Source organism: Gaeumannomyces tritici (assembly GCF_000145635.1).
Source record: "Gaeumannomyces tritici R3-111a-1 unplaced genomic scaffold supercont2.5, whole genome shotgun sequence".
NCBI classification, from domain to species: domain Eukaryota; kingdom Fungi; phylum Ascomycota; class Sordariomycetes; order Magnaporthales; family Magnaporthaceae; genus Gaeumannomyces; species Gaeumannomyces tritici.
The window spans coordinates 1,473,788-1,486,576 of NW_008804549.1; the positions used below are offsets into that span (position 1 = coordinate 1,473,788).

The window sequence follows — 12,789 nt, forward strand, 5'->3', positions numbered from 1 at the left end:
TTTCCTTCCTCTCTCTCTCTCTCTCTCTCTCCACCCTGGTAGCATACCTCCGCTGGAATCGGCCCGAGCATGGCGGGATGTGGGATGTGGGATATCTGTGTGTTCAAGCTCCCAATCCTTCTCTATCCCCGGCAGGAACAGGTTGCCTGCCCGCCCGCCTGCCTGCCTGCCTGCCTCGATCTACATGGCCCGGCTGGCTGGGAGATGGGGGATCGGGGGGGCCACAGTCGTCAATGTCGCACGGAGATTATGCTGCCACGTGCGCCGAACCGCCGCGGCAGTAACGTGTCATACCCAACAACAGCAAGTACACAGGAACATGAAATACATGCCTTGGTCCTTGGTGTCGGCTCGATCGATGGATGGATCGCGAAGCAATGCCACCCACACCCTCCTCCCGATCCTCCCAGCTCGCGAGCGAGCCCGTTACTGCATATGGCCTCTCCCTACCTACATATCCTTGATTGCTCCTTCCAAGGCCAGGAGCTGAACATGTCCTGTGCTGCGCCGTACCCTCGCCGTCATCATAGGAGGGAGGGGTTAGCAGAGACAGACAGGCAAGACTGGCTGCTCCTCCTTATTTGCCGTGATCCATTTTTGGCAGTGACAGGGCGTGGTGGAGATGGACGGGTGGGGAGGCTGGAGAGTACGAGGTGACATCAACTGTGGACGCCTACCCCCTCGTCCCTCGCAGGAGCCGAGGCCCGTTCTTGTCTCGATGTCTGCGGAGCCTGGTCCAAGTTCCTGTACCGTCTGTTGGATCGAGGTGGAGTTCTTTTGTCTTGCTTTTTTTTTGTTCTTGGGCAAACAGCAAGGAGAGCTGGGGACACGGAAAAGAGGGATAAATCGGCCCGCAAGGCTACACCGGTCTCCACTCTCTTGTTGTCGATACAGCCCTGGCTTTGGGAACCCCTGGCTTGGGAAAGGAGGGAAAAAGCAAAGAAGCTGAAAAAGAAAAAGACTCGATCGTTGGCGCCGTGCTTGGCGTCGGTCTGGATCGAACGGTTGGTCGTTGCAATTGGTCAACCCTTATTGGATTCAGCGAATAGGATGGTTTTTTTTTCTTTTTCTTTCGTCAAGTTGATCGATGATGGTTGCATGCAAACACGATGGCGGCTGACCACCTTCGACAATCTCCCAAATCTGAAATCTGACTCACCTGCCGGCTGCCGCCACATCCCGATGAGCACCACACGGGTCGCCGTCACTGTGATTTTTATTCATATTTTTATTGCGTCCTTTGCCGTGTTCCTGTCCCGGAAAGCCGGGATGGAGCAACACACAACAACCACTCGCCCTCGCTTCGCCGCCAAGAGGGCCCTGAGGCTAACTCGATTCGACCGCTCGGGGCGATCTGCCAATGTCACCTGCTAAATGCAGTAGTGATATCGAATAATCCCCAAAGCCTCTATAGGGGTGGAGAGTGCCGAGTGTGTGTGGGCGTGTGAGCCCGTGTATCCCGCCCAGCGATCAGGCAAAGTGAGAGAAAAGTGGACGGGGGATAGGCAAACGAGAAGAGGGGAAGATCAGACGAGGGAGGCAAGGCGCACCCTCCCCCTCCCCCAAACTCCCTATAATGGCCCGTTGCGTATGATAGGAGGAAAGGCCCGATACAGCGCTGGATTCAGGGATTGCCTCTCTAAACAAGGCTCTGCCGGGCATGACGACCGCCCTCTCCCCTCTCCCCTCTCTCCCTTCCCGTCTTTGAAATCCTTACATAACCGCCAAGGACGCCTACGTTCAGGGGAAAAGACAGCACCGTGGAATAAAGGATCGGAAAAAAAAAGGGGCCAGGTGGGATTCGGCCCGTTTCTTTCTATTCTTTTTTGTCTTTGCCCGCCGTCGGTCTTTGGCACGATTATGCATCAGATTGATAGGGACTGCCCCTTTATCTGCGTTTGGCGTTTTGCCGGCCGCCAAGACCGTACGTAGCATCTACCGTTTTCCGAGACTCCATCCATATGCCCCATCACCGCGAATACCACCCCGGTTGATCCTCACTCACACACTCTCGCTAGTACTGTACCTACCGACATCCCCGTCGTCACCCGTTTCTTTCTTTTGCTGGGAGGAACCATCCACCATACCCCCCCACCCCTTCCGACACGCCGAGCCTGGACACCTAGAATGAGGCTGTGCAAAAGGAACCCGTCGCTGTGTCGTTCCATCAGGCCCTGCGTCAGCCCCAAACAACAACCACCACACACCACACACACACACACACACACACACACACACACACACACACACACACACACACGCACACCTGTCACGCGCTAGCCGCCCGCCCGGCGGCGCACGTCGTTTACTTGACATCCCATCCCCGTCAGCCGCGGGTATCAGGCCTGCCAGGTGGAGGAGGAGGAGGAGGAGGAGGAGGAGGAGGAGGAGGAGGAGGAGGAGGAGGAGGAGGAGAAGGAGGAGAAGGAGGAGGAGAAGGAGGAGGGAAGGCCGGTCTGACATGCCCAGCCCACGCGCGACCCCCCGGCTCTCCATGCCGGCGGCTCCATATTGCCCCATGCGACCACATGGAACCACACTTCGTCGCCTTGTCGACGACGGCAACCACCCACCCCTCCCCTCCTCGATCTCAACTGTCGAAGCCAATATAGACACATCACATCACATATACCCCTCCCCCAACCCCAGCTTCCCGGACCGGCACCCTCACGACCCGTCGTCCAATCTTTCCACGATCGGCCGCTTTGCTTGCCCATCCCCCACCCCCGTTGACAAATGGTCTGATCTCTATGTACCCTTCCTCGATCATGTGTAACGGGTTCCATAACTTCCAGTTGTTTGCATGCCCAAAACATCATCAAAAGAAAGTACATGAAAAATGGACAGACAAAAAAAATAACCATAAACTGTACTGTCTCCGTGTGGACCTCTCTCCCCCTCTCCCCTCTCTCCTCTTTTTGACAAATACCACACTACCCAAGTCATGGCCATCCCGGCTGACCTGACTTGAAGCTTTCCCTTCACCAGTCTCTGTCTGCCCGGACCCTCCTCAAGCACTCTATCTGCCATCCATCGTCTGTGTCCCTGTTCCCAGTCCTCCTCGAACGCCTACCGTCCCCTCCGCCGCCGCCGCCGCCGCCACCACGATTCCCTCGCTCCCCACAAGATGCAACATCCGGGTTGGGTGTTCTGACCTCTTTTTACCTTTCCTCACTTTTTCTTTTTTCTTGGTTTTTGGAACATGTGGCCCAACCTAGCGCTTTGGGCGTTGTCACCATAAGGGTCTTTCATTTTTTTTCCCCTCGTCCGTCTGCCCCCCCATCTCGTACCCTTTCCCCTCCCCGCTCGTCCCTCGCCCGTATACCATTTCCCAATTTACCGGGGTTGGCACGCTCGACACGGACGCTTCACTGACAAAAGTCCCGCCGTGCCCCCGTACGGACTGCGACGATAAAGAGCCGACTTAAGATGCTATCTTTATTATCTGCAAAAGTTGGGTCTTGGCGACGTCCAACTAAAACCCAAAAGAAATGAGCGCCGCCATGTAGGTCGCATGCTTTGCAACCAGAGGGGGGCGTGTCAAGAAAGGGTCGAGAGAAACACTGGACCCAGGAGAGACGAATGTGGCAAAGAAATTCGAAAAAAAAACAACAAACTCCCGACCGTGAACCTGTGCCTTGAAACCATGCCATGTATGTGCTTGGGCGTTATCCCTTCAAAAGAAAATGGAATAGAAATCGTAATCTTAGTGCCGTCGCAGCGGCCCTTTTCGCCAATAGCTGAACCCTCCAAAACGTCATTGCCATCATGTAGGTTAAAGAAGAAAAAAAAAGAGTTGGCGGCATGTCCAAACCCGTTTCCGCCCGGGCCCGCCGTTTGACACGTTCCCGCCACCGACCCGGCTCGGACGAGACATGAACCCAACCTTAAGGTCTAAAGACCAGACGACCCAAGAGGCTCAACGGGTGTCAAAGCCCTTGGTTTCCCAAACGTAAAATCACGTCAAAAACGTCATGGCAGGGAAGGGGGCACCTCACGACGACCGTGTCCCCCGTATCCATGACCTGGCGCTGCGCAGGAATCTTGGCTGCTGCGGCCGCTGCTTCTTCTGGCCCTCGCCGGATGCTACCCCGCCGCCACCTTCGCTGACGGCCCCGGGACTCGGCGACCCCACGTCTCCGGTGCTCTGGAAGCCCGGGTCGTCTCGTAGCCGCTCACCCTTGGGGCCGATCTCGTCGTAGTCCTCCTCGCCCGCCACCTGCTTGTGCTTGTGCTGGGACTGGTGTGGCGGCTGCTGTTGGTGTTGTGGCTGCTGATGGTATTCATCGCCAGCCATCTTGCCCGAGAAGCTGCTCCCCATGTAGTCCGGGCCCGGTGGCGGCGCCACACCCGCCTCCCGCATCTTCTCCATCGCCCGGCTCAGCGGGCCGACAAGGGGCCCCTGTGACACATCAAAGTTGTCTCTCTTCTTGTCGCCGTCCCACGATGCAGTTCCTGGTGCTGGCGGCGGCTGTTGGCCGAGAGATTGGTAGTATACATCAGGGAAGCACTTCTTGAACTCTGTCAAGAGGTTCTCTTGGGCCTCCTCAATTGATCGTAGTCGCACTGCTTGCTTGGCCGGTACCAAATTTGTCGAAGGGACCTGAGCCTCATTGTCGACCATCTGCAGCCACTCGTCGTACTGCTGCTGAGCGTCCACCACTTGTTCCTGTGTTGGAAGTGATGTGTTAGCACGCGGTCTTGGGCACGCGATGTGATGTGTGTGTGTGTGTGTGTGTGTGTGTGTGTGTGTGTTGACTTACTGGCGTCAGGGGAGTCGACTTCTCCAGACTGTCGAGATATTCTTGGGCCGGCTTGGACGTCTTTGCCCCGACAATGTACTTGTCGTATGATACCGAGAACTCCCTAAACGGCCCTTTCAGAACGAAGCCTTTACCCATCCATCCCCGCTGCCTAAACCTCTCCAAAAGGGCGTCGGCAGTTGGGCACTCCCAAGTGAACTCTACCGCACGGTCGTAAAAGACAATACACTTGGTCGACGACCACTCGGCAAAGCTCCTGCGGCTGCCCTCGTCCGCGAACGCGCGCTCTATCATATCCATGGGTGAGTGCTGGATGAATACGCAGGGCACCCGCAGGTTGGCGGCCTGATGGATGTGGGCTTTCTCGAAATCCGAGTGTGGCCGGAGATCTATCAGCAGGATATTTGAGGGGTAGATCTCAAGAAGCCTGTTGAGGTGCCCGGGCAGGATCATGCGAGCACTATCGTGCAGGTCCCGTGTGCTGTCGTCGCCACCGAGATCCCGAAGGCTGTGTGCGGTGCGTTCCTGCTGATGACGGTGGTAGTACCACAGCTAAAGTCATATCCGTTAGCAAACACGTAAAGCTGTGATATGGCGCGCATCTGGCTGACAACTATGCACTTACGTTGACGTCGGCTGTTCGGATACCCAAATTGGAGGCATAAATCTCTGTTACGGCCACGTTCGGGTCCGGGTCCTGCTGGAAGTACTCCTCAAGGCGAGCCGCGACGTGCTGGCTTAGCTTGGGCGGCTCGGGCACGGTGTTGTCAGACTGGAAAACAGGCCACTTCTGGCTCTTGGAGTGGTTGACTATCGCCGTCCACCTTCCATTGTGGTCCTTGTCCTCTTCTATGCGATCATCGATGGACGGGCTCGGACTTATCGCCGAATCGCCCGAAGTGCTCGAGTAGACTCTGGCTGTCATGCTAGACTCGGCTGCGCGTGCCACGGTTGGGTCGTGGGCGTTTTGTGGTCTATCACCTCCTGATTGGGCCAGGGGTACAGTCTCTGGCTCAAGGGTGGTTCCTGAGAAGATGGAGCCGCCGTCACCGCCAATCTCGTCAACATGGCGAGCCGTAGCAGTCGTTTCTGCGACCATGGGTGGCTCGGAGCTTGTATTCTTGATCAGGTTATTTGACCTGATGAAGGCCACAAATGAGCAAGCGGGGTCCTCAGGCAGGAGATCCCAGATCATGACGGGCAGTGACAGTAGAAGAAGTGTCGAGTGGCTCTTGAAGACGCCCTGGACTTTGACGTGCCTGGCCAGGGCGGGGAAGCTGGCCAGCCACTGCTCCCAGGCGTCAAGGTCGAGCTGTTGATTGTCCTCCAGGGCTAGTGATATCATGACATGAGGCTTGTCCTCGGTCGGTTCTGTGTTGACCACCTCGCCCGGACCTCGGCCGGTGCCGATCGGGGCCATGGGCAGAGGCATTGTTGTGTTGGCTTCTTCGGGAGGTGATGGTGGCCGCCTGCTGTCGGGAATAATGCGGCCTAGCTCGATACTGGGCGCTTTGTGGTTGGAGGTCATCATGAAGTGTACTGGCGTCGACCGGGCCTCAAAGTGCTTCCCGTTGATGGTGATGGGCCTGGGATGCTTCAGACGCGCGAGAACCTCGGCATGCAGCATGGCAGCTGAATATGTTCTCAGTTTCCACTGCTGGAGCACCTCGATGAGGGCGTTGGTGAACGAGTATCGCCCCGGGTCGGGTGCTATGGCGTCCCAACTTGAGGCCGATATTGTCTCGGTGATGCTCTTGCCGTTGGGGAAAGTAGCACTTGCAGCACCAGCACAACAGTCCAATAATATCAACGTGTCCGACATGGAGCGCTCCAGCAGTGTCTGAATGGCAGACCATCTGGTTACCGTGGTGTGGGCGACGGTTAGTATTGCTCAGCGGCACACTGCGGTTAGCACGTATTGGGCGGGGAACATACTGTAGCCATGGCGATGCGGAATGGCGAGTTCTACGATGCGTCAGTTGTCTGTGCGACATTGGACGAGTTAGGTTTCTGGCCAAGGGATCGTCCAACTTACGCGCACCACGTGCTCTGGCGGGATTCGTCTATCCTGGCATGGCCGCCGTAGTAGACGATAAAAAGAGTGTCGGTGGCCTCATGTTCTTTGATCAAGGCGCCCACCTTGAGCATCAGCTCCAGATGAGAGTTTTCAGACGGGATGGCAAAGACATCCGTCTCGTAGCCGTAGTCTTCTCGCATGCACTGCTCAAGGTCCTCGAGCTCGGGCAGCACGAAGAGGTCATCCGACATCCAATGAAGCAGCAATACCTGAACCTTGGTGTAGCGCTGCAGCGAGCGCCCCCTATTAGGAAATGCGCGGCTGGCAGACTGCGGGTTCTATCGTGTCAGCCTTGCCTAGTCACACGTGCTGGGGTGGGCTGGTGGTCGCCAGACTGGAGGAAGCACGGTAAGAGCCATGACAGAAATGGGCACGTGAGACGCACGTCTTCAAGACTTTTCGCAAACATCTCGAGATGTTTGACATGATAGTTAACGCGGCTGATGTCATGTGTTGCCGACGGCGCGCCCGACGAGTCTCCGGCGCCCGAGCCGTACTGCAGAGAGGCCTTGTAAGCACGGGTCCGTGTCTCTAGGATCGCGGGGCGGAAGACGCACTGCAGAGTCGGCGCTGCTCATGCTGGCACCGTCACCTCGCGGGCCCCTAGATACGAGAGTGAGATAGGGGGCCTGCTGGTGGTGCTGGCTGTCCATGGCTCTGCGCGCCATGTCGCTGTCGTCGTTGTCGCCTCCGAGAACAGAAGGGCGGAGGCGGGGTGGCTTGATCCCCGGGGCTGACAGATGGCTCACTGCATCTCTGGTTGGCTGGATGGCCGTGTTTGGTTTCAAGGCCGGCTGTGTTTCTACTAGCACGGCCAGTGTTGTGCTGCCAAGGGTGCTCCTGGCAGTAAAAGGGAGAATTTCGAGAGTGAGGGCACCGTCGGAGAGAGTGAAGATTGGGATTGAAAGCGACGGGGACGAGAAGCGAAAAGGCAGTAGGCGGTAGGTAGCAACAGAGCGAGTAAGAATCACACAATAGCGGCCTCAATTGCTCATGCCCGCGTATTGGCAACTGCCTGTCGGCTCTAACCACAGACGAGGGAGGTGGCACACTCGGTCTCGAATTAGGCTTAGCGCCATCCTGCGCGGTGTCGAAACGGGAACGACTTCCGCTTGGGGCTGTGGGGCGGCGGTACCTCCCTGGGGTGCCTCGGTAGGTGCGACCCAAGGTATCTGACAGAGGTACACTACCTCGCACCCAGCGAGTCTCGGCTTTACCCAGCACCAACCACGTCTAGTTTTCGGGCACTTGGCTGTCGATCCCGCCTTGGGCCGCCTCCTCGAAATGGTAGGTAGCTGTTGTTCCCAAATTACATGCAGCTTGACATATTGGCCATGTTGCGTTCGCGATTGGCATGGTGATATCTTGCGACAGATGGAGGACAGTGATAGGCACGCCTACTGTACACACGTACCAGAGGGGCGGGCGGGGCAGGTCTCGATGGCGACGAGTGGCGGTTCGTGCTCCAGTTAATGCATTAAATTTGGCCGCTGAACCGCGTGGCTGTACGGCCTCAATCGTTGAAGTCTGCGTGCACCGTGCTCCGCAAGCTCACTTCCACTAAAAAAGCACTGTCGGAGCAGCTGGAACCCGCAAAACGTCAGGTTGCCCAATGCGGCAACCGACTTCACCGAGCAGCCACCCAAGGTAAAGCTATCTCGGCGTGGACACGACTGACCGACTGATGCTTGCTCGATTGATGCCTGCCTGTGACCTCAGCACGGGCTCTTGGACCTGATCCATCCGCGCTCGCACATCCCCTCCTCCGCCCCCAAGCGGCCTCGTCCCTCACCCCCCCCCCAAAACCACCTCCCTAAAATGAGGCAGCGTGTCACCTTCCTCCACCGTCCCGGGGACGCGGTGGATCCCTCGACACTCCGCATCACCGACACCAGCCTAACGGGCCCCCAGGACGCCCGGGCCGCCCGCGAGGTCCGCACCACCCTCGCCCTGGACGAGCTACCCGCCGAGCTGGCCAGCGTCCTCAAGACGTCACATGAGCTGCATGTGAGATGGGTCTCCCCCGACGCCTTCGACACCGTCGCCCCTCTACACTCGAGGCTGTCACCGGGCTTCCACCTGTTCTTCACCCCCAGGCAAGGGGGAGATGTCTCTGAATCGTCAGTGTGCTGTCGTCCTTGATCCGTCCACCCGCGGGCTGTCGATCGATCCCGTGCTAATATGCACCACCAACCGCCAGGGAAGCCCTGTGCCGCCTCCTCCGCAAGGCGTTCGGGGGCCTGGAGAACTGCGTGTCCTCGGAGGAGTCCTTCGTCGCCCTCTCGCCGGACCGCTTCTCCCACTCGGCCGCCTTCCAGTTCTACCAGCCCCTACACAACCTGACGCACTTTGCTCGCCACGTGGGCGATGAGCTCTGCCCGCAGGGCGACCCGCTGTGCCGCGCGCAGGCCGCGCGCCTGACCGAGGCCGTCTCGCTGGACCTGTCGTACGACACCATCTCGCACGCCCTCAAGGTCACGGCCCTGTCGCCGTACCAGGCCCAGCCGCTGCTCGTGACGGGCCACCCGGGCCACCGCACCGAGGTCGGCCTGCTGGGCGAGGACGCGCTCCCCAACGTCGAGGGCCACGAGGTCGGCCTCTCGGGCCACCTCGTCTTCCTCGGCCAGCACAAGGAGCCGTCCGTGACCGCCTTTGGCGTCCCCTCGCGCCACCGGCGCCACCACCACCCGGACGCGACCTTCTCAGTCTCCATTGTCCAGCCCGCCGGCCTGCACCCCACCCTCCGGCTGACCCTGTCCCCCGCCGCCGCGCGCCCGCCGCTGCCGCCGGTCGGGGAAGGGGCGGCGGCCTCTTCCTCGTGCGCCCCGCACGCCTACCTGGTGCTCCCGCGCTCCGTCTTCGCGGACCGCTACCAGCTCTCGGATCCGCTCTTCCTCGCGTCCAAGAACCTCACCGCCCTCCGCCATGCCTCAGGCCCCGTCGACCTCGAGGCCCCCGAGTACGCCATCGGCCACTGGGGCTCTACCGCCCTCCTGGAGCTGGCCGCGCCGCCGCCGCAGTCGGGTTCGCAGTCCGAGTGGACAGTCCAGGTCCCGCTGCACCTGCGCTACCTCGCCCCGGCCGCCCGCGGCCATCGCGACGTCCAGCTACCGCACCCCGTCGTCTTCTGGGCCTGCGCCGCCGAGGACGGCACAAGGTTCCCCACCAACCCCTTCGACCGCGTCAACCTCGGCTACGACGGCCTCTTCGGGCCCCGTACCGTCTTCTGGCACGTCGACCCGAGCCCGCCGCACTCGCGCCTCTTCACCACCATCGACGTCCCCGTGCTCGACCTGGACAAGGCCGACTGGGTCGCCCCCGGCACCGCCGCCGTCGTGCTGCTGGGCTTCGCCTGGGTCGTCTGGAAGCTCGTGGCTGTTGCTGTGCGTGGCCGCGGCGCTTCGGGGGTGTCCGGGCCGAGCGTGGCCGAAAGCAAGAAGACAAAGTAGCTCATAATTTCCGCATGCAGAGTGTGGTTGACCGAAGCCGCCTGCTGAAGGTCCATATAGTTCATAATGAAAAGCATCGGCTTGAGTTGCTATATATCCAATACCCCATGTTCCCTCAGCCTCGCCCCTATTCACGCAAAGTCTATACGCCATATCTTGATACAAGAGCTGGAAACTACATGATGCAGCCTGGAAAGTGCTCTATCCCGGCTCTATGGCCTAGCCTTTTGTTCCTTTTTTTTTTCATGTTTTTTTTCGGCCTTGTTTCATACATTTTGATGGTATATATCACCCCCCAGGTCTCTCTGCCAGCCTACCACCTAACTACAAGGCAGGAGCTGATTAGAAGGCAAAGACCTGGTCCTCCAGCTTGCTGACGGGGCGGGCCTTCTTGAAGCCGAGGCTCTCCGTGGCCTTCTTCAGCCCGCCAATCATGGGAGGTGGGCCGCAGAGCAGGATCTTGACATCGTCGGCGGGCTTGGGAAGGTATTTCTGCACATTGACAACAACAGTTCCCGATTAGCAACCCATTTCGGCACGACGGCTGCAACATGTCACCAAGCAATAAAGAATCCCGAGCTTACCGTGATCATGTCGGTCGTGACGTAGCCGACCTCGCCGGTCCAGCCCTCGGGGGGCTTGTCGAGGGCGTAGTGGACCCTGAAGCCCTTGTCCTCGGCGGCGAGGGCGTCGAGGTCCTCCCTGAGTAGGATGTCCTGCTGCGTGACGTTTGCAAAGATGAGGTCGACCTGGGTCCGGTCGCCCTGGGCGCGGCCGCGCACGATGGCGCGGATGACCTGCAGCATGGGCGTGATTCCCGTGCCGCCGGCGATCATGCCAAAGTGGCGCACCATGTTGGGGGTGTAGACGAAGGCGCCCTTGGGCCCGCGCACGCGGATGGTCTGGCCGACGGCCAGGCTGGCCATGTGGCGGCTGATGTTGCCCGTGGGGTACGACTTGATGAGCAGGTCGAAGTAGCCGGGCTGCTCGTCGCCGCTGACGGGCGTGTAGGACCGCACAATCTCCTTGGAGCTGCCGTCGGGCTGCGCGATGGCCGCGCCGATGGAGATGTGCTGGCCGATGGGGAGGCCGAGGAGCGAGTTGGCGCGGGGCAGCTGGAAGCGGTAGCTGGACCGGAGGTTTCCCCATGTTAGCCGCGTGCCATACTCCCGGGAGAGAGGGCAGCTTGGGGGGACGGCAGAGGCGCTCTCTTACATGGCGACATTGTGCGAAATAACCGTCTTCTCCTTGAGCTCAAACTCCTGGAAGACCTCGGGGTTGAGCGCCTTCTTGGGCTCTGCGGCGGCATGCTGGTCAGCTCTGGTCTGCGCACACAAAGGCCCTTACAACAAGCGGAAGGCGACCTACGCAGCCTGATGAACTTCCAGGTCCCGAGCACAAGGGCAATGACGACGCTGTAGAGCGCCCAGTCCCGCTTCATGATCATGGTGCCCACGACGAGGAGCCCCACGGGGATGTAAATCCCATCGATGTAGGTCTTGGACGTCAGCGGTTCCGACATTTTTGCTTACGTCTTTCTGTCGACGTCTGAGCTTGCTCTGTCCCGACGGCACCCCCGGACACTTTATAGCAGTGTCTCGATCGCTTTCGGGTGGATGCTTCGGATCGCGCTCTGAAAGGCGACGTGGATTTTACAGCAAAGGCAAAATTGCGTTCCCGCCAAAATTCGGTGCTGCCACGAGGCGGTTCAGGGGATGTTGAGTGCAGGAGCCACACCGCATGGGGCCAATTCTGTGGTGGGCTGATCGAGTGTCCCGTTCTTCGGAGAGCTGACACAGGTCGAGGTCGCCGAGCTCCCCCACCTTGATTTTAAGCTCTAGACTGGCTGGGCCCAGGCGATGGATTTGGAGGGAAGACGTCAGTCAATTTGGCACGTTGACAATGCCAACACTACTGGTAGATCTTGTAATTAATCATTGCATGTCCAGAGCAGTTGGCCTTCAATCTACTTGATTGAATGGAGGCCATCCATGTGTGTGCATCATGACAGTAGCTCAGTACTTCTTCATCAGACCAGGGGCAACCCCGTGTCATTGGACACGTCAAGTGCTGGGACGGGCCGGGTGTTGCTCAAGTGTTCGTCAGCCCGATTTCCAGCAACGTGGTCGATGCATGTGGCTTGGCGGGAGCCGTTAAAAGGTGCCCACCCAACTCCGACTGCCGGACTCGGACTGCTCTATGCAACCCGACCATTCGAGGTTGCCGCAAATTTGACCGCCCTTCACCAACAAACCCTCGCGAAACTCATGATCCTTGCTAGAAACCACATAGTTGCGCTGCTCCACTGCCTTGAACCGCAAGTATGGGCGATCCCGGCGTGGCAATCCCCATCGAAGACTCCCCCTTCCCCCTGACCGACATCGACAAATGGGTTCTGTCACAGACCGACGAGGAGTTCAAGTACCATGATTGGGACGAGCTGAGAGAAATCATTGGTAAGTCGACGCGAGACACAGACACGAGCTGAGATGTTTTTTGT

General features: G+C 58.9%; 6 protein-coding genes across 6 annotated transcripts in view; 3 read left to right on the top strand and 3 right to left on the bottom strand.

The window, feature by feature from the left end:
* Positions 1 to 8: 8 nt before the first annotated feature.
* Positions 9 to 1,005, bottom strand: GGTG_09478 (hypothetical protein; the record flags this gene model as incomplete). The annotated part of the gene is made up of 1 exon (XM_009227328.1): positions 9 to 1,005. A coding segment is annotated over one exon (465 nt), but the record flags the coding sequence as incomplete, so codon positions are not given.
* An 855-nt stretch (positions 1,006 to 1,860) lies between these two features.
* Positions 1,861 to 2,460, top strand: GGTG_09479 (hypothetical protein; the record flags this gene model as incomplete). Its single annotated transcript, XM_009227329.1, has 3 exons — positions 1,861 to 1,924; positions 2,172 to 2,178; positions 2,331 to 2,460. 3 exons carry the CDS (start codon positions 1,861 to 1,863, stop codon positions 2,458 to 2,460), a joined length of 201 nt encoding a protein of 66 aa, XP_009225593.1.
* A 959-nt stretch (positions 2,461 to 3,419) lies between these two features.
* On the bottom strand, positions 3,420 to 7,807 carry GGTG_09480 (hypothetical protein). Its single transcript, XM_009227330.1, has 7 exons — positions 7,398 to 7,807; positions 7,226 to 7,336; positions 6,799 to 7,109; positions 6,699 to 6,728; positions 5,389 to 6,619; positions 4,764 to 5,315; positions 3,420 to 4,669 (listed from the first exon to the last, which is right to left on the bottom strand). The coding sequence occupies exons 1-7, from the start codon at positions 7,506 to 7,508 to the stop codon at positions 3,995 to 3,997; spliced, it is 3,021 nt and encodes a 1,006-aa protein (XP_009225594.1). The 5' UTR covers positions 7,509 to 7,807; the 3' UTR covers positions 3,420 to 3,994.
* A 521-nt stretch (positions 7,808 to 8,328) lies between these two features.
* On the top strand, positions 8,329 to 10,435 carry GGTG_09481 (hypothetical protein). The gene is made up of 2 exons (XM_009227331.1): positions 8,329 to 8,960; positions 9,041 to 10,435. The coding sequence occupies exons 1-2, from the start codon at positions 8,659 to 8,661 to the stop codon at positions 10,287 to 10,289; spliced, it is 1,551 nt and encodes a 516-aa protein (XP_009225595.1). The 5' UTR covers positions 8,329 to 8,658; the 3' UTR covers positions 10,290 to 10,435.
* On the bottom strand, positions 10,312 to 12,373 carry GGTG_09482 (NADH-cytochrome b5 reductase 1). The gene is made up of 4 exons (XM_009227332.1): positions 11,658 to 12,373; positions 11,505 to 11,586; positions 10,874 to 11,417; positions 10,312 to 10,781 (listed from the first exon to the last, which is right to left on the bottom strand). Exons 1-4 carry the CDS (start codon positions 11,809 to 11,811, stop codon positions 10,632 to 10,634), a joined length of 930 nt encoding a protein of 309 aa, XP_009225596.1. The 5' UTR covers positions 11,812 to 12,373; the 3' UTR covers positions 10,312 to 10,631.
* A 74-nt stretch (positions 12,374 to 12,447) lies between these two features.
* The window catches only part of GGTG_09483 (hypothetical protein), a 2,248-nt gene continuing 1,906 nt past the window's right edge, over positions 12,448 to 12,789 (top strand). The window contains exon 1 of the mRNA XM_009227333.1: positions 12,448 to 12,745. Within this exon, the coding sequence (XP_009225597.1) occupies positions 12,613 to 12,745 (133 nt within the window). The 5' untranslated portion in view covers positions 12,448 to 12,612. The remainder of the gene's footprint in view (positions 12,746 to 12,789) is intronic.

Bases quoted from the DNA above. Each gene is read 5' to 3' on its own strand.
- GGTG_09480 (XM_009227330.1), bottom strand. From the start codon at position 7,508: ATGGCGCGCAGAGCCATGGACAGCCAGCACCACCAGCAGGCCCCCTAT. The intron at 7,337-7,397 runs GTGCGTCTTCCG...GCCTCTCTGCAG, and splicing joins TGAGCAGCGCCGACTCTGCA to TACGGCTCGGGCGCCGGAGA. The intron at 7,110-7,225 runs GTGCGTCTCACG...TAGAACCCGCAG, and splicing joins TTGCGAAAAGTCTTGAAGAC to TCTGCCAGCCGCGCATTTCC.
- GGTG_09482 (XM_009227332.1), bottom strand. From the start codon at position 11,811: ATGTCGGAACCGCTGACGTCCAAGACCTACATCGATGGGATTTACATC. The intron at 11,418-11,504 runs GTAAGAGAGCGC...CCTCCGGTCCAG, and splicing joins ATTTCGCACAATGTCGCCAT to CTACCGCTTCCAGCTGCCCC. The intron at 10,782-10,873 runs GTAAGCTCGGGA...GTCAATGTGCAG, and splicing joins TCACGACCGACATGATCACG to AAATACCTTCCCAAGCCCGC.
- GGTG_09481 (XM_009227331.1), top strand. From the start codon at position 8,659: ATGAGGCAGCGTGTCACCTTCCTCCACCGTCCCGGGGACGCGGTGGAT. The intron at 8,961-9,040 runs GTCAGTGTGCTG...ACCAACCGCCAG, and splicing joins GGGGGAGATGTCTCTGAATC to GGAAGCCCTGTGCCGCCTCC.